This window comes from Drosophila albomicans, chromosome 3 (genome assembly GCF_009650485.2).
Source record: "Drosophila albomicans strain 15112-1751.03 chromosome 3, ASM965048v2, whole genome shotgun sequence".
Taxonomy (NCBI): domain Eukaryota; kingdom Metazoa; phylum Arthropoda; class Insecta; order Diptera; family Drosophilidae; genus Drosophila; species Drosophila albomicans.
Window position 1 is genome coordinate 15,500,450 of NC_047629.2, and position 18,218 is coordinate 15,518,667.

General features: G+C 45.4%; 3 protein-coding genes across 4 annotated transcripts; 2 read left to right on the forward strand and 1 right to left on the reverse strand.

Annotated features, from left to right (window-relative positions):
- Positions 1 to 404: 404 nt before the first annotated feature.
- Positions 405 to 4,675, reverse strand: LOC117570048 (inner centromere protein A). The gene is made up of 6 exons (XM_034251475.2): positions 4,349 to 4,675; positions 4,116 to 4,284; positions 2,941 to 4,057; positions 2,781 to 2,877; positions 1,560 to 2,226; positions 405 to 1,494 (listed from the first exon to the last, which is right to left on the reverse strand). Exons 1-6 carry the CDS (start codon positions 4,415 to 4,417, stop codon positions 1,301 to 1,303), a joined length of 2,313 nt encoding a protein of 770 aa, XP_034107366.1. The 5' UTR covers positions 4,418 to 4,675; the 3' UTR covers positions 405 to 1,300.
- Positions 4,676 to 5,007: 332 nt separating this feature from the next.
- LOC117568454 (bromodomain-containing protein homolog) lies at positions 5,008 to 10,879 on the forward strand. 2 transcript variants are annotated; one of them, XR_007954916.1, is made up of 5 exons: positions 5,008 to 6,427; positions 6,484 to 7,742; positions 7,804 to 8,102; positions 8,157 to 9,870; positions 10,287 to 10,878. XR_007954916.1 is itself a non-coding variant. In XM_034249130.2 (4 exons), exons 1-4 carry the CDS (start codon positions 5,290 to 5,292, stop codon positions 9,796 to 9,798), a joined length of 4,338 nt encoding a protein of 1,445 aa, XP_034105021.1. In that variant the 5' UTR covers positions 5,008 to 5,289; the 3' UTR covers positions 9,799 to 10,879. The 2 variants fall into 2 exon arrangements, 1 of the variants encoding a protein (XP_034105021.1); XM_034249130.2 differs by having other exon boundaries at positions 8,157 to 10,879.
- Positions 10,880 to 15,330: 4,451 nt separating this feature from the next.
- LOC117566671 (bromodomain-containing protein DDB_G0280777) lies at positions 15,331 to 17,781 on the forward strand. Its single transcript, XM_052004775.1, has one exon. The coding sequence runs from the start codon at positions 15,472 to 15,474 to the stop codon at positions 17,494 to 17,496; it is 2,025 nt and encodes a 674-aa protein (XP_051860735.1). The 5' UTR covers positions 15,331 to 15,471; the 3' UTR covers positions 17,497 to 17,781.
- The last annotated feature ends 437 nt before the right edge of the window (positions 17,782 to 18,218 follow it).

An 18,218-nucleotide genomic window follows, 5' to 3' on the forward strand; every position in this document is an offset into this window, starting at 1 on the left:
TCAAATTGCTGTTCACCACGCCCGCCCATCTGCCTTAAACTCGTATTGCTGGCAGTTAAAGCCAAGTCCAATCTTAACAATTACCAGCTAAATTGCAAACGCACGAGATCAAGATTAGGCATAGACCAAGACAAAGACAAAGACACCGCATAGCAATTGAAAATGAAAACTGCAAAAGTGCTGTGCACAGTGGAAAACCGCACCTCAGTTACCCTAACTTACCTCAGCACGTACAATGAAACTCATTTAGGTGTTCTAGATGGACAACCTTTTATATTTATTTTATTTTACTGCAATTATACATTTTATTTAATTTTCAGCAATCGACAAATTCAAACTTTTTATAATTAAGTTACAAAATAATCTTGTATGTGAATAAAGTATTACATTTTTAAGGACATAATACAGATTTCACTGTATTCATTGGCGTAAACAAAAAGCTAGACGAAATCGTAAAGGCTGCTGCACATTCCCTTTCCCTGGCAACAAGCATGTCGAATGTTTTCCATTTCTTTGGCAGCTTCTATCGACTGCTGGCAATTGCAATTGTGGCTTACCACGAGTATTCGATTGCATTGTTGTGGCAGCGGCAACAACAGGCAACAGGCACTGGCAACAACAGGCGGCAATCACGAAGCGTCGGCGGTATTCGTTTTTCATGTCACCTCATTTGGCAGCCAAGCGCGCTCCGCTGGCAAACGCAAGAAAATCCCCATCGACCAGTCGTCAGACCAGACAACAGACAACTCCTAAAGAGAAGCTGTCGAAATCGAACTGCAGCCAGCCAACAGCACATGACAGAAAACCATGGGCCATGACCAGTGAAATTGTTGTTTACTTATCATCTCTTCACTTATTCTCTATAGTATGGTATTTATTTTTTATTATTTTTACACTTTTCATATTTCATTGTTTGGCTAGCGCACCTGTTAATGGAAAAACTTGGCAATAATTGAGCACGTCGACGGCTTTAATAGTTCTAAGCACTTGGGTATTAATGTCAAAACTATAAGCTCAATCTGTGACTGCGATTCCGTTTTGCGGTACTTCTCGTAACCCATTAAACAGCGGCACACTTGACCAATGCATTTTAAGGTCACTGAACGTATGTCCAGAGTTTCCTCGTATAATTAAGTTAACTTAGTTATTAATGGATTAAAAAATTGTAATGAAAACATTTGGCTTTTGCCGATAAACAATGTATGATAATGGGTGACAGCTTTTTGTGCATTCTAAATAGTAATAATAATAACCATAGAAAGATTGCTTACTAATTGCAAATTTTGCCTAACTGTTGTAATTAATATTTTGGCAACTCGGAGTAGCGCGGTGGCGTGGACCACAAGACACTCGAGTTGCGCTTCAAATGACTGGGATCGATGTTGGGGAATATCTGCTTCAGATCCGGCGTGGTTGGTTCCACCGAGAAAAAGCTGTCAATGACATCGGTGGGACAATGACTCTGCATAGAGATTGCAGGACCACGAACGTGTGCTGCAAAAGAAAAAATTGGTTGTTAGTAAATGAATGATTAATCAGGCATTTTAATACAAACTCACAGCGACTCCAGTTGGGCACAGGCGGACGCTTGTGGGACACCTTGCCTTCGTCGTCCGTAGAATCATCTTCGTGCAGCATTTCGAACGTATACTTGGACTTCGGTGGCGGTGGCATCATTGCCTTAGCTGAACTTTGTTGCATCTTCATGTGATGCAACATTTCGCGTTCTTGCTCTTTAAGCTTGGCCTTCTTAAGACGTTCTGCCTCATCCTGTTGCTGCATTTTACGTTGCAGTTCCTCCATTTCCTGTCGCTTGCGTTCCTCCATTTTCTCCTTTTTAAGTCGCTTCTCCTCGCGCTCCTTGGCCAATTTAGCCAAGCGTTCGGCACGTTCTCGTTCCTTGACCTCACGTTGCTGAGCCGCCTGCAAATGCTTCTGTTCACGCTGCTTCTTCCTCTCCTCAGCCAGCTGATGGAGGCCCTTGCGAAAATCATCGCCGCTGTTCTCCCTGGACAACGTTTTGTTCGACGTCGAATTTGTCGTCTTCAGATTTGTTGTCGTGCTAGCCTTCATCAGTGGTGCCGCCTTGGCACTCATTGGCGCCTTCTTGCCCACCGACGAGCTCACGGGCAGCACACTGGAGCTCTGAGTTGGGGTGAGGAAACGTCCCAAAGCAGGTGCCTGCAATTTGCCAATAACGGGAGTCGTGTTGCTACCGCTTGCGGCCTTTAACAAAATTGTGAAATTTATGTAAGTTTTTATATGTATATTATGCTTAAGCTTAATGATTGTAATTATGTTGAAAAGACTTAAATCATCGCTCAAATGAAATTTCATATTTGCAAATTAACAAAAGTCAAGAAAAATGTGATATTTTCTTTTGGCTATGGATTATTGTTATACTATACATGTATGTATGAAATTCATATATTAATAAAATATATCTCGAAGAATTTTAAGAAAAGATTTTTCGAGTATTTAGAATTATATTACATCTTAAGTGTTATATATGAAAGGGTAATTACTTTAGTAAAATGTTAAAAAATTTTTTGTCAATGCACATCCTCAACGGTATGAGGCAAAAAGCTACACTTTACTCACAAAACTAAAAGTTTTTTTAATATATTAGAAATTTCTCAGGCTTTTCTCTGCATTTTGTAAACTAGTAGTCAGCAAAAAACCATTAAAAATAATTAAAAATCTCCATATAATTTGATTCTTGCGTTATTTCTGAAGTGATTGCTCTATATTCTGTGATAATATATAAATAGGCAACTTACCACTTCTTTGACACGCTTTGAGCGCAGACTAGACTGCGCATTAGCTGCATTTTCAAACGCTTCAACGCGCATTTTGACAGGACTCTGCAACAAAGGACTGCACCAATGGAAATGAGATTAGAATTGGCAGGCATAAGAAAAAGCACCAAGGCGGACTTACTTGAACAGCTCGTGAGCTCGCGTTGCCATCTTGGTGGCCTTGAGGGCTGCTGGTGGCATCTTGCTTGCCACATTTTTGCTGGGTTTAACATCAACAATGGATTCGTCATCAGTCAACAGACTATTCTCTTGGCCCGTTTTGGGCATGCTGCCCTGTCGCGCTGTCTCCATAGATTCTTCTTTCTCATCATCTCCACGGTCATCTGCCACTTGGAATGTGGCATCAGAGTGTAGTGTAACTGTGGCATTTCCTGTGGCCACATTGAACGTGGTCTCTACATTGCCCACATTGAGCAAGTTCATTGTTTTGTTGACAACGGCAGCACCTTGAGGTGCTGCCTCTTCAATGGCATCCTCATAAATGGAACGCTGTGATGGCGCCTGTGATTCCTGGGAATTACGTGCTCCTCCATTGCTGCCTTGACGTGTGCGCGAGGAGACAGGCGATGGCTTGTCGAGATCGCTGAAACGTTCCACTTTAATTGGCTTACACACTTCCTTCTTTTTCCGTCCCCTCTTAGCAGGTACTGCCGCTACAGTTGCCGTTGAATTGGCCACCGTTGTGTTAGACAGCACGGTTGTCTCATCCGTGAGTGTTGTTTTCGTTGCCTCCAGCGTCGCCGATGAATCGCAGCTGAGCTTCTCCCGCTTCAACATGACGCGTAATCCGGTTGTGTTAGCTGCGTGGCTGGATTCCTTGGCCTTTGCCTGAGACACTTCCAAGGGCGCTGCTTCAGTGCGTGTGACGTTGATTAGATGGGCTTGTGAAGCACGCTGTTCACACTCTAATTTCACTTGGATTAACTCATCGTTGCTCGGCCGACGTAATTTGCTATTTAACGATGGTTCCTTGAGGTTCTTCTCCGAACGTAATTTAGCCGCACGTTGTGGTCGACCGCTCATGCTAGTCTCAGCTGCTGGTGTTCCTGCAACTGGAACGGAAACTATAGCATGAGCAGGAGCAGGAGCTGGAATTGGAGGCGGCGGCATCAGTGCTCCTGTTGTATTGAGTTCTTCCTCAGGCTCTTCTTGAGCCACGGCCAACAGCTGCGAATTGTTCTTGCGCAGACTCGAACGCTGTGAAACAGTCTCGCCCATGGCAGAGGTATCACTTTCATCTAAAGATGCGAACGCATTAATTATTGGGATGCCCTATTGTAATTTCATCACACTCACCATTGTCCTCATTTTCGGCCAGGGATGCCAAACGCTTTGGCCGCTTTTTCGTCTGCTGTGGTGTAATTGAAGTGTTTATTGGCTTCGGTGCTACAATTTCGGGCGCTTCGCTGCCCGATTCTGTTGGAGTTATGCCATAAAACAATTGATCCAGTTCCTCAAAATAAGTCTGTGTGTCAAAAAGGAGGGGGAGGTAGTAAGGACTTCCAGTTAAACAGTTTATAATTAATTACCTGGCGTAACGAATTTAATTCGTCCTCCAATTTGAGAGAATTACGCAAAACTTCGAGTAAATCTTCCATTTTACACAGCACAAAAACACAATTTTTACTGTAAATGCCTTCCTTCACCGTTTATTTCAAATGGCGGCAATGAGAAGCGCGTCACCAGCCAAACACAAGCGCAAGATAATGTAAAAGCATCGATAAGAGTGTCTCAAATATCTATCGATAGATGGACTAGTCCTGGCAACTCTACAACTGAGTGTTGCTGAACACTACTGCCAGCTGTTTTCCCGCGCAAATCTATTTGTAGTTGTAATTATCGCCGCAATTTGCTGCTTTTCAATTGTTCGAATATTTGACGCAACGCTAATAATATTTTAGAATTCAAGGGAATGACATTAAAGCGGTGGCAATATTGTTAATATGAAATGTGCTCGTTGCAGCTGCTGTTTTTAATAAGTGTTGTATAATACTTAATTACACGCACTTAACGCGTGTTTTGGCTTAATATAGCAATTAAATTGCAATATAAATTACTTAAACGCTAAACATACATTATAACGAGCATTCCTAATAAAATAACTACATAATAAATGCAAATTCGTCATGCTCGATAGAAAAATATCGAGTAATCGAATGTTGAGCTCAGTGTTATTAGCGTGCTGATAGGCATGCTAGGGCCCAACCGGTGCTGTAAAATACTCAAATACATTGTTAAAATTCGCCAGAAATTCGCAAGCCAGCGAAAATTGAGGAATAACCAAAGGTAAACAACACAAGCCAAGTGCGCGCGTTGCGTTAACAACAAATTAACGATGTATATATGAGAAAAGTGCACGCGGCACACGCAGACGACACTTGTCACCACAGAGGAACCAATACTACAGCGTATTTAACACGCACACACACACAATCACGGAACACACTCACACGAAAGCAGAGAATAAGCAATGGGCCTCGACTTTGATGTCGTGGAGTACTGTAAAGGTGTGAAAACAAAACAGTCGCTACCGCCATTTGGTTGTCCGGTGCGCGACTGTGATCGCAGCTACAAGACGCTCGTTGGCCTCCAGGGCCATCTCACCAACTACGATCACGACAATCCGCAACCCTTGACGCCCATACTGAAGCCCAATCGAAAAAAGGCGCGCTCATCTCGCGCTCTCCATTCTACGCCCAAAGGCAATGACAGCGGCAGCGGCGGTGGTGATGGTGGCGGTATCGGAGGTGGTGGTGCCACCAAGAACAACGATAGTGAATTTTCCAACGCTGCCCATCGCAACGTTCACTGCAATCCCGAATCCCTTGTGTCGTACAATGAACTGGAGGCCACGGTCACCTTTAACATCGATGGAAAGAGCGTGCGACTGGGCATCGATGATCCGCTACCCATCGTGGATGACGAAGAGTTTGTGCGACTGGTGGAGCGCGGTTGCATATTAAATGCGGATGCGCCGCCGCTGGAGGAGAAGGCGTCGTGGGCCAAGGTGCAGGTGCCCGTGGCGAATGTACGTGAAATTGCTGACTACCATGTGCCTGATGCTCCAGTTCGTCCGCTGGCCTATTATCGTTTCATTGAGAAGTCTGCCGAGGAGCTGGACGGCGAGATCGAATACGATGTGGATGAGGAGGACTCCGCGTGGCTGGAGCATATGAATGAGCAGCGGGCCAAGCAGAATCTCAATGCCATTGGCATCGATACCATGGAACTGCTGATGGATCGCCTCGAAAAGGAATCACATTTCCAAGCAGCGGCCAATGGCACGCCCACGGGCGTAGAGGTCGATGACGATGCCGTCTGTTGCATTTGCCTCGATGGCGAGTGCCAGAACACCAACGTGATACTCTTCTGCGACATGTGCAACCTGGCTGTGCATCAGGATTGCTATGGCGTACCCTATATACCCGAGGGTCAGTGGCTCTGTCGTCGTTGCCTGCAATCGCCCAGCAAGGCGGTTAACTGTGTGCTCTGTCCCAATGCCGGTGGCGCCTTCAAGCAGACGGATCACGGGCAATGGGCGCATGTTGTGTGCGCCTTGTGGATACCCGAGGTGCGTTTCGCCAACACCGTGTTCCTGGAGCCAATTGGTAAGTGAAACTCTAATCTACTGTCATTCATTCAATACTAACGCAATCTCCTCTAGATTCTATTGAGACCATACCGCCTGCTCGCTGGCGTCTCACGTGCTATGTGTGCAAGGAGAAGGGCCTGGGCGCGTGCATTCAGTGCCATCGGAACAGCTGCTATGCCGCCTTTCATGTGACGTGTGCTCAGCAGGCGGGCCTCTATATGACCATGGACACGGTCAAGGATGGCCACAACGATAGCTCGGTGCATGTGCAGAAGTTCGCCTACTGCCACGCCCACACGCCCGCCGATGCCAAGCTAAAGACCAATGTGCCCGACTTCGAGGACACGCGCCTCAAGATGCGCGAGGCACGCAAGGCGCTGGCCAAGAAGCGTTCGACGGCGCCGGTGGTCTTGATACCCACGATACCACCGGATCGTGTGCAGGAAATTGCGAGCATGGTGCACATGCAAAAGAAGAAGGAGTTCCTCGATCGCATCATTGCCTACTGGACGCTCAAGCGACACTATCGCAACGGTGTACCTCTGCTGCGACGCCTCCAGAGTCAAGGCAATAATCATGGCGTGATTCAGCGCAACGGGATCGAGGGCTCGCCGGACACCAAGGAGCTGTACCGACAGCTTAAGTACTGGCAGTGTTTGCGACAGGATCTGGAGCGAGCGCGACTGCTGTGCGAGTTGGTGCGCAAGCGGGAGAAATTGAAGGTGGCCTTCGTTAAGATCTCCGAGGAGGTGGTAATGCTACAGCTGAATCCCTTGGAGTCGGCGCTGGGCAAGCTGCTGGATGCGCTGGAGACACGCGACACCATGGAGATCTTTCGGGAGCCAGTGGACACCAGTGAAGTGCCCGATTATATGGATATTGTGAAACATCCCATGGACTTGGGCACAATGCGAACGAGGCTCAAAGATTGCCGCTATACATCGCTGGAACAGCTGGAGGCAGACTTTGATCTGATGATACAGAATTGTTTGGCGTACAACAACAAGGATACGGTGTTCTATAGGGCAGGCATACGGATGCGCGATCAGGCGGCGCCATTGTTTGTACAGCTGCGCAAGGAGCTGCAGCGCGATGGACTGCTGGAGCGCAATCAGCGCTCGCATGTGGATCATGTGGAGGGCGAGGTGGAGCAGGAGTTGCGACAGCTGCTGGCGGCGCCACCCAGCGAAGATGTTGTACAAAAGTTGCTCATACTCGCCGACAAGTCGCAGGTGCTTAAGAATCCCAGCTATCGCACCAAGAAGATCAAGCAGATTCGCTTGGAAATCACGCGGATGCGCAAAGCGCTGCAAAAAGCGCGCTTTGCAGCGGTAAGTTGAAGCTAGCTTTAACTCTATTCGATGTACAATTAATAATAATTACTACTTGCAGCGACATGCGGCACATGCGCATTCCCAGACCGACGACGATGAGGACGAGGATACGGGCGTGACGCCGTCCAAGAAACGCACACGCAAACGCCTCAACAGCAGCGCCATGGATTTGGACGAGTCACAGGATATGCAGGTGCATCACAACGATGACGACGAGGACGATGACGATGACTCCGAAGATGATTCAATGGCCGAAGATAGTATCAGCAAAAATGCTGGCCATATGGCACAAACGCCGCCCTGCAGTCCCGTCAAGAGTCTCAACAACAGCAGCTCTCCCGTGGGCATTAATCGAAGGTAAGAAATCTAGTTTGTCATCTTGGATAAGTCTAACATTTGTTCATATTCTAGGACGGCAATACTGTTGACGCGCAAGGCGCAAGCGGCGCTCAAGCGACCCTCGGAGCAACTGACAACGCCCGTCAAGGAGGAGCATCACAATTCTCAGTCATCCAGCGCACAGTCAACGAGCGCCAGCTCGAGTTCAACAACGACGGCAGCCACAGCGGCATCCAGCATGCTGAATGCATCGCTTGCGACTGCCACGCCCACGGCTGCCAGCAACTTTGCGTTGACGCACAACAGCACAATGGCTGCCGGAGTTGCGGCCGCTGCAGCAGCTGCCTCTAGCCTGACGCCCACGACGTTGTCGGTCAATAACAAGCTTAGCTTAAGCCTGGGTGGCAGTCTGGCGCTGGCCAAGTCACCGAAGCGACCTGCGCGCTATCGTCGCCTGCCCTCGATGTCGCCAAAGAAGTCTCCGAATCCAGCGGCAACGCAACCAAGTGCTGCGGCAATTGGAGCAACAGCTGCAGCTGCCGTGGAAGCTGTGCCCTTTGAGCGCATACCGGATAGCTTTCGAGTCTATAGAGCGAACAATCAGCGCGACGTCAGTGATAGCGACGATGCGCCCTCACAGTCAAGCAGTCCCTGCAGCAGCTGCTCCGACTTTAGCATGTCCGGCAGCTGCTCGGACTTTGACAGCGACGAGGCGAGCGACGGCGATGCGCATAGCGATGATGGTGATTCCGACAGCATGAAGGGCAATGTGATGAACGATGACTCGCAAGGGGATTGCACAACGGATGCCATGGACTTGCAGCATGCCACACTGAATAATACGCAGGGCAACGGCAACATGGCCATCAGCAGCAGTGACAGCAGTTCGGACAGTGACGATGAGAATAGTGCCGACATGCTGGATGCCAATGCGTTGGCCAAACAGCGAATCACACGCAGCACGCCAACACCCACGCCCTTGCAGGGGCGGGGCGGTGCAATGGCTGCGGCCAGAGGACGTGGTAAGCGACGCAGTAATCTCAGTGAATCGACCAGCTCGACAGCAACGCCGCCGCCACTCATACGCAAGGCCGGCAAGCTGAGATCAGCGACGCCGAATGCATCGCCACTTGTAAATAACATAAAATCGCGACGCAGCACGATGACAGCGAGCGGCGGTCACAACAATAGCAGCAGCACAGCCATGACAACGACGCTGACGAACAACAACAAGAGTAAGCTGCATCATGAACTGGAGGAGACGGCAACGGTAGGTGTGGCTGGCGACTTGCTGGTGCGGCACAACAGCAGCTCACAGAAGGCATCGCTAGAGCCGCTGCAGCTGGTGTGGGCCAAATGTCGTGGCTACCCTTGGTATCCGGCGCTTATCTTGGACCCCAAGACTCCTAAGGGTTTCGTGTACAATGGAGTGCCATTGCCGGCGCCGCCAACGGATGTGCTGGCGTTGCGCAAGAATTGCATCGATGACGTTGTCTTTCTGGTGCTGTTCTTCGATGTGAAACGAACGTGGCAATGGCTGCCGGCGAATAAGCTGGACATCCTAGGCATTGACAAGCAGCTGGATCAGCAGAAGCTCGTTGAGTCACGCAAGCCCGCGGAACGGAAGGCCGTGAAGAAGGCCTATCAGGATGCGCTGCTTTACCAGAGTCAGGTATCCGATCTAGAGGGTCAAGGGCCCGATCCCATCATGTGAAAGCTGTTTGCCCAACTGCATTTGACGGTCAACTGTTAACCTGTTGAATGTGCCGCCGACGCCCCCCGCCTTGTAATTATGTTAAATCCATATTCGTTCCATTACGAATATCATTTCGATTCGCTCTCGAAATTGCCCAGCCATATGCAGAGTTAAGAAGGAACTCGGATCGGATCAGATCGGATGAAAGTGAGCTGAGCTGAGCTGGGAGCTATTTGTATTGTTACTGAAAAGGCCCTCCATTAGTGTATTTCGTTTACATGCATATTTACTTTACTCTATATATACGATCATTTCCTGTTTTATGGGTATTTCGAATTCGAATACGATTTTCGAGTTTTCCACTCTTCGAATTTCCAATTTACACTGCAAGTGGCAATTTTCTTTGTTTTGCTTTTAAACTCGCTTCTTAAACAAAAATCTATTGAATTCTTAATTGTACAATTTTGTAAAGTTTAATTCTTTCCCTTCATCCTTTTGCATAATAGAGACAACAAGAAGAACAGCAACAAATGGAATTTAAAACCTCAAGACGTTTCACTAAAAATCAAATCAATGTTTAAGTTAAATAGTTTTAAGCAAACAAAATCAAGAAATTAGAAAATAGTTAAGCGTATAAAAAATTGAAAAAAAAAAAAACAAAAATTATGTAAAAAGCAGCGACAACATTTACAAATAGCATTAAATTGTGTATGTCAGTACGAGTGAGAGTGTGCCTGTGTATATGTGTGTAAAGTGTATGCATGTATTTGTGTGTGTGTATGTCTATTAAGCGTGTTCCGTTTATAATTTCCGTATGAACAAATATGCAAAAGTTTGATTATTATTACGATGTATTACGACGACGATGACGATGATAGTGAAGATAACGCGACGATTATTATTACTATTATCATTATTATTATTATCATTATTATTATTGTCATTATTATTATTATAATTACATTGTGTAATTAATGCAAATTATTAGGGTTTAAGTGAAAAGCGTAGACAATTAAGTATTGTAGTAGTTGCCCGTAACAAGATTGAATATTGTTTAAATTTAACGGTAAAGTAAAGTGCAGAAAATAAATGTTTTAAACAAAAAAAAAATACCCAATGCATTACATTCATGCTCAACTGGTTACAGTTTGAGGAGAGCACAGTTTGAGAGTCACAGCACAGTGAGCGTCACACACAATCACTCGATATAAGCCAATTTAATTGGACAGAAAACGTGTTAAGCGAGCGAAATAAAAATACAGAAAAATGAAAAGAAACAAAACAATACAAGTACAGATCAGCATGCCAGATGACAGATTGGACAACTGGCGAGACGACGACGACGACGACGTAAAAATACGCAAACATACGAAATAATACAAATGTGTTTTGTTTTGTTGTTTTTCTTTGCTGTTTTCAATAAATTCAACGTAAAAGCGACGCGTCATTTATGGCTTGTGTATTTAGGCTGGCAAAATACGCGTAATCGAATTGCATTTGTCAAGTGTGACTTAAATCTGGTAAATGATTGTCTTGTAGTCTCTGTACATTTAACATATGTATGTATCTCCCCATACGTGGCATCGAAAATCTCGTAGACAACAACTTAATAGAACGCCCAAAATCCCAGCTCCATTTGGCCTTAATTACTAATGCAAATTAATTTGCGACTGTCTGCGATTGAAGTTTATTGATGTGGCTGTTAAGTAGTAGTTGTTGTTATTGTTGTTGTTAATCTCAGCTGCCGTTTTATGTTCGTTTGTAGTGTGTTCACTTGACAGTGTCGTGTAGGTCACTGTGCGTTGGCGCTCTAATTGATGTATTTATTTAATAATTGCTTGTACACGGGGTAACATGAAAAGGAACTGCGTCTTGGCCAGTTAAACAAGTGAGCGACAACAATTCAATGTTTCGGGCCAGGTTAAAGTGTGTCTCCGACAATTGGAGCACGCTTCAAATCGCTCAAATCGCCGCTGGAACTTCCCAAAAAATAAAAAGAAATATAAAAAACGAGTTCGCTGACAATTTCAATTTGGCCAAATGACGTAAATGCGACTACCAATGGACCGTAACAAAGGTTTAAAAAAAGAATATTTTGTGCATGAAAATAAATGGCCTTGGTTCGCGCTTTTGTTTTTCATATTTATTTTTACAGAAATTCCAAAATGATTAAGAACAACTTGTATCTCACATAGTATACAATATTTAAGGCATGAGTGTGCCAGTTTTGCACGTTTCCCATTTACCCCGCCACTTATTAGCAAATTTACCCAAATTATTCATTTAGTTGTGAGTTAAATCCTAAATAAGCAGCTTAGCAAATCGTTGGTTTTTGCTGACGCTGCTTTTTTAACCATTCACAAATATATTCATTGAAGTCACAGCTTTCGCTCTCGCGGTTGCTGCTTATTGTTGTTGTTGTTTGCTTTTATTGAACTGAGTTGGGGGTTAAATGATTAAATTAATTTGCACGCAGAGCTGCAGCTCGGTCAAGTTTCCGTACTATGACGTCGTAGTGTGGCTTCTCACAAAAGCGAAACATAAAATCGAAATTGGGAATTGGGTTTTTCTACTGCTCGTCTCGACGCACGTGAGACAATCAACGTGGCCACAATCATAATAATGCGAATCAAAAAGTGAGAAATCAATATTTTTTTTGGAATTTTGAAATTCGCGGTTCAAGTACGTTTATTGGCCATTAGCTTTTGCCTTGTCTCCGAATTCGGCAGAAATGATTTACATAAATTGGCAGACACTCCGGCTGATTATGTGTAAATGTGTGAGTAGAGGTGTGTATGTGTGAAGTTGTGTTGTTGTTGTCTTACAGCAAGGTTCAGCGACAGCAACAGCAACAGGAAAAGTATCTCAAACATCGACAGATGCTGAACTTATGTGTCGCTGATTTTTTGTATCTGGCACGACATCAGACGTCTTAATGAGTGCGCTAATTAAATATAATTAGCGCATGTATCGTGCCACCGCTCACACATTCGCAACACAAACGCTAAAACAGCACATACGACAAAAAAATTAGCGTATACGCCGCGTAGTCCGGAGCATGTCAATCGTCAGCTAAGCGAAGTTCTTAATGCACAGATAAGATAAGGAGCAACGTGCATATCTCACACGTTGTATGTAGTGCGAATAAATATGTGTATCCCACAATTGGCTGCTCTAATTAAATGGGACGTGCCTCCGTTTTCATTTCTCCAATCGATTTGCCTTTTATGGTAATCATCATCAAATAGAGCAGCGCGTGGACAACAGAAAAATTAAAATAAATTGCGCATCTGACGCACATCTCCCGAAAATTCTCATCCAGAGCAACCATGTGACGTCGCAGTCGCTGCTGGCAGCGTCGTCTGCGTGACTGTGGTCAGTTCAAGAAGGCTACAATAAGTATGCTTATAAACAATAACAACAAAGAAATCTATATGCTAGATGGGCGAAGAAGCAGACACGAGGCGCTTGGCAACAAGATTTCTAAAGCTTTTTGAAATTCCCTTGAGCTGTTACGAAATGCACGCTAAAACTGAGAAAGTGGCTCAGCTGAAAAGTAAGCATTTTGTGTACCGTATGGATGATTACGCGGAAAGGTGAAATAAATGGTATAACAATGATAATACACGCACCTTGTCATGTGCTGTGTATTGTGTACGAAGATTGACATTGAGTAAGGAACAAGTGTGTCGAGTGAGTGGGGCATGTGATCTGGTCCACAGGATAACCATCTGATGGCTTGAAGGTGTAATGCCAACATTTGGCCACTTAATTCACACTTCTATTACATGTTTAACATTCAGCTGCGAAATTTACTTCTGTGTCAGTAGTTAGCAAGTAAATTGACGCAGTTCTCCATTGTACTTAAGGAACAACTGTTCAGCTCAAGTGTAAAACAATTTAGAATAATACATGTATTATAGTAGCTAAGCAAATGCGAAAATTATATAGGTTATAGTACTTAAATTTAAACGTTAAATAAATTAGAACAATTATATATTATTTTAGCATTTATATTTATAGACAAATGTTAATGAAATGAGACTAATCTATTTGCTGAAGTCATTGGAAATAATATGTACACTATATTGTAGTAATTAAATGGAAATTTTCAGCAACTGAACTCTAAATAAATGAAAATAATAAATAGATTATGATATATACATGGAAATAGTAAATGAACTTTAGTATTTTCATCTAAAGAATTAGAATATATGAGTTCCAGTAATTACAATAAATCAAAGTATTTATATTTATATGGAAATGTTAAGGAAATGAGAGTAGTATTTCTTACTAAATTTATATAAATGAAAATAATGCGTAAATTTAAACATTACAGAATGAGAAGAATGTCGTTCTTTAATTTAAATATTTTAAAAATAAGTATAATATATACAATGTAGTATTTATATGTAAATGCTAAATGAATGAATATAATATATACATACACCATACTGTTGTCAATTCATTGTAGTATTTATATGTTAATGCGTTAAGCAGCTGCTGTCAGCTGGAAGCCGCCTCATTTCATTGCGACTGAAACCACAAATATTTCCAATTGATTTTCACATTCTTTATGCCCGGCAATATAATTTAATTTGCATATTTTTATTGTCCACCCTTATTGCAAATTTTCTCTTGGCGACGCGTCGCGACAGCTCCCCATATATAGCATAATACATATACAGAATACACACGATATTATATGTATGCAAGTCTGTGAATTGCCCATATAACGGCGCCGGCTGAAATTAACTTGAATTTATTATTAAAAGCGGCAAAAACAGTTGAATTGTTGTTGTTGCACGCTAAACCGGTCGAACACTGAGTGAACTGCCTCCCAAAAATCATGGCACCCCAACTTCCAAAGAAGATCTGATCTGGTCACTGACGGTCAGCGTCATGCAGGCGCGTCCCAACGGCGACTGTACAAAAACAGTTCCGGCTAAAAATACTGTTGCGAGCCTTTTTAACCATATTTGGGTCTCGATTTGTGCACTGCACTATATAACTGAATTGATATTTTGACAAATGCCAAATCGCATTTAAATAATTACCATAGTAGAGAGAAAAAACAACTGCACAGCTGCTATGCAGCTTTGCTGCCCTTCGCATCGTTTAATTTATGGATGCAGCTATCAATTGACAGGGCTGAGACTAAAAATATCCCAGACTTGACCTTCGCTAGTGAATGGAACGGGCTTGCTGCATAACGGAAGAACAAACAGGATGAACACGACAACAGATGCCAATGAAATGGATGGGCAGCCAATTAACCGCCTGCCTCGCCTGACAGGCTGACTGTCAGAGGTGCCTGAACTGCCTCGGCTTGCTAAGGAGCAGCTTAAAGCGTTCAGAACGCACAGCATGTAAGCGATAAGAGGCCAGGTTGTGAATCTGAGACTCAGTTTGGACCTAGGGTAAGAAGATATTTATTGGACAGGAGAGAACGGGTTCAGTTCAAGGACAACGACAACGACAACAACTCGACAACTTGCGGTTCTTTTCCACGAAAGTGCACAAGTATAAAAGCCCTCGGCTGGCGTCCAGCCAGGCAACAGTCTTCCTCGACAGCGAGTCGAAGTTGTAGCGAAGTTTTGGTTGTTTGCATAGATCGCACACCAAAAGTCCTACAAGTCGTACTTCCAAATTTATAACACTTCGTTTGAACCAACCACATCCAACTTTAGGATGCGTCTGCTGATCCTCAGCCTGCTGGCTGTGGCCGCCCATGGTCATAGCATCAGCTATCGCAACAATCTGCAAGCCTTTGCCCCGGCACGTGGTGAGTTCCCAGTTCGGAGTGAACTAGCCCAAGGCTATCTACGCTATCTGGACAACACGGGTGCCGAGCGTTTGGTTGGCTTCAACTACCCGGAACCCTTGTACGGCATTCGCAGCGAGATCTACACGCCGGAACAGTTACGCGTCGCCAGCAACAAATTGGAGGCACAACAACAGCACTTGGCTCTCTTCCGCGCCTGGTGCGAACAGCGTTACAATGCCCTGCGCGTGGAGCTGGAACGTCTGCGTGCCGAAGGCAAACAGCCCTCGGCCAACATTCTGTCGCAATTTGAACCGCTCGAGCAACTGATTAAGACCAACGCCTTTGAGCCTGTGCCTGGCCTGAGTCCCGAGGTGCAACGTGCACGCGATGAACATTTGCGCATCTGGAATGAGAGTCGCCTGCAAGTGTTGCAAGCAGAACTCGCTCAAGGCGGTCAGCTGCAGTCTATAGATCAACGATTCACACCCGAGAGCGTTCTACTAAAGACCACTCCAGTGCAGCCAACCGCAAAGCAGCCACAGGCAACTCAGGCGGCTAAATTGTCACCAGAACCATTGCCAATCAAGCCAGCCACCAGCAGTCTTGCAGCCCAGCAGCCCTATGTGCCCCTGGAGTCACCGAAGCCGGTGCAGGAGACCGCCGAAGTGTTGCGTGCTCGTGAGGAGCATCTCAAGCTCTTCAACGCTGCTCTGCAAGCTCAGCAAGCTCAACCTGCGCAAGCCACAACACTGAAGAAAAGCTCCTTCATTCAGCCACAGCCGCAGCAGACACCACAGATTGCACAGATCGCCCCTCAGGCTCCACAAATTTCACAGACCCCCAAACTGGCTCCTCTACCCGTGCCACAGATTCCACAACTCGCTCCTCTGCCCGTGCCACAGACACCACAGCAGGCTCCGATACCCGTAGAGGAAACGCCCGAGGTGAAGCGAGCTCGTGAGGAGCATCTGCAACAAGTCAACGAGATTCGGCGTCAACAGCAGGAGCTCAAGAAGCTACAGCCTCTGGCCCCATTGTCAACTGCCACAACAAATAGCGAGTACAAAAAACCTGAAGCCATTGCTCCCCTGCCTGCCGTCACTATCAAGAGCTCCATTCCTCAAGCACAGCCAGCAGCTGCTCCGATTCCCATTAAGAATATTCATGAGCAGAAGATACAGTTGCTGACACAGATCAAGCTTAAAGCAGAGGACAAAGTTGCTGACTATGAGGACAGAATACGCTTCGAAGAGCGCGAACGGGAAGCTGAGCTTTTCCGTGAAAAGGAACTGCGTCGCGAGGAACAGAAACAGGCTGAGTTGGAACGGGAACGCGAAGAGTTGCGTTTGATCGAAGAGCAGCAGCAGCTGGCAGCAGAGCGTCAAGCGCTGCAGATGCAGGAACAGCAGCGACTCGAGAGTGAACGTCAGCAGGAGACGAAGCGTCTGCAGGCCGAGCAGCAGTTCATCTTTGCCGTTGACTCCACGCCCAGCCAGCCGATCAGCAGCTACAAGGTGATTGCCCCGACGCCAGTGAAGCCCCAAACTCAGCCTCAGGCTGCACAGCCTCTGATACAGCCTCAAGCTATTGCCCAGCAGCAGCAGGTGCAGAACGGTTTCTTTTTGCGTATTCAGGCTGGCGGCCAGCAGGGTGCTGAAGCTATTCCCGAGACCATTGCCCAGAATCCCTTCCTCATCCGTTACATTCAGCAACCGGAGCAGGCACAAGTGAAAGTACTCAGCTCTTCCACCGGGTCAAGCAGTTCCTCAGCCGCTTCCGCATCGCTTTCAAGTTCTAGTACTAGCTCCACTTCGATTACCACCGGACTCAGTGAACTGGAGAAGGCGACGCGAGAGCATTTTAAAGCCCATGAGATTGCCTTGGAGCAGCTACGTCTGGCCAATCTGAAGAATCCCGAAGCGAGTCCGATTCCCTGCCAACACAATTAGTGATTACTCGAATACATATTGATATATACACCCACACACAGCACACACACACAGTCACACAAAGACACACAGACACGGATGCACAGACTCAACGATTAGTATTTGCACAATTCATGAAAATTCGATTCCAATTCATATGCATTCATTACTTTACAATACATTCGTAGGCTTAAATACTCGTACTCATTCACGTTCACACTCATACTCGTACACCTGTAGCGATTATTCGATTCAATGAATATAAGTTTTAAATGCATTCAGTTGAGAAACAACGCAAAAAAGAAATGAAGCGGCGATAAGTAAATTATCATTTGGGTATTGGGGAGACAAAGGAAGTTGCCCCCAAAAATGAACAGTTATTCCGCATATATAACTAACAGAACGTTCTCTCTTCAAATGCAAATTGATTGAGTGTCGCCAGTTTGTCGCCAGTTTTGTCTCCTGTTGCTTCCTCCTTCGCCTGATTAAATTCGAAATTGAGAATGCGCATATTGAGTTAAGTGGAGCAAACCAACAGATGAATCTGTTATTCAATTGATCCGCTATGTGAGGTACACTTGCCGCATCTGCGAATAGACGTGATGTGGGGCAGGTAACTAGCTACACAATAAATGGATAGTACGTGTATGCAAAGTGTGTGTATAAATTTGTCAAACCTAGCAGCAGCAGACCCTACAAAATTGTGGCAATTAGCATGTCGAGCCACAACGACGAGCCGTAAC

What these genes read in the sequence shown, in the direction of transcription:
- LOC117570048 (XM_034251475.2), bottom strand. Translation starts at nt 4,417, where the DNA reads ATGGAAGATTTACTCGAAGTTTTGCGTAATTCTCTCAAATTGGAGGAC. An exon ending in AATTAAATTCGTTACGCCAG is followed by an intron (nt 4,285 to 4,348) that starts GTAATTAATTAT and finishes TTTGACACACAG; the next exon opens with ACTTATTTTGAGGAACTGGA. An exon ending in GGCCGAAAATGAGGACAATG is followed by an intron (nt 4,058 to 4,115) that starts GTGAGTGTGATG and finishes TCGCATCTTTAG; the next exon opens with ATGAAAGTGATACCTCTGCC.
- LOC117568454 (XM_034249130.2), top strand. Translation starts at nt 5,290, where the DNA reads ATGGGCCTCGACTTTGATGTCGTGGAGTACTGTAAAGGTGTGAAAACA. An exon ending in AAAAAGCGCGCTTTGCAGCG is followed by an intron (nt 7,743 to 7,803) that starts GTAAGTTGAAGC and finishes TACTACTTGCAG; the next exon opens with CGACATGCGGCACATGCGCA. An exon ending in CCCGTGGGCATTAATCGAAG is followed by an intron (nt 8,103 to 8,156) that starts GTAAGAAATCTA and finishes TTCATATTCTAG; the next exon opens with GACGGCAATACTGTTGACGC.
- LOC117566671 (XM_052004775.1), top strand. Translation starts at nt 15,472, where the DNA reads ATGCGTCTGCTGATCCTCAGCCTGCTGGCTGTGGCCGCCCATGGTCAT.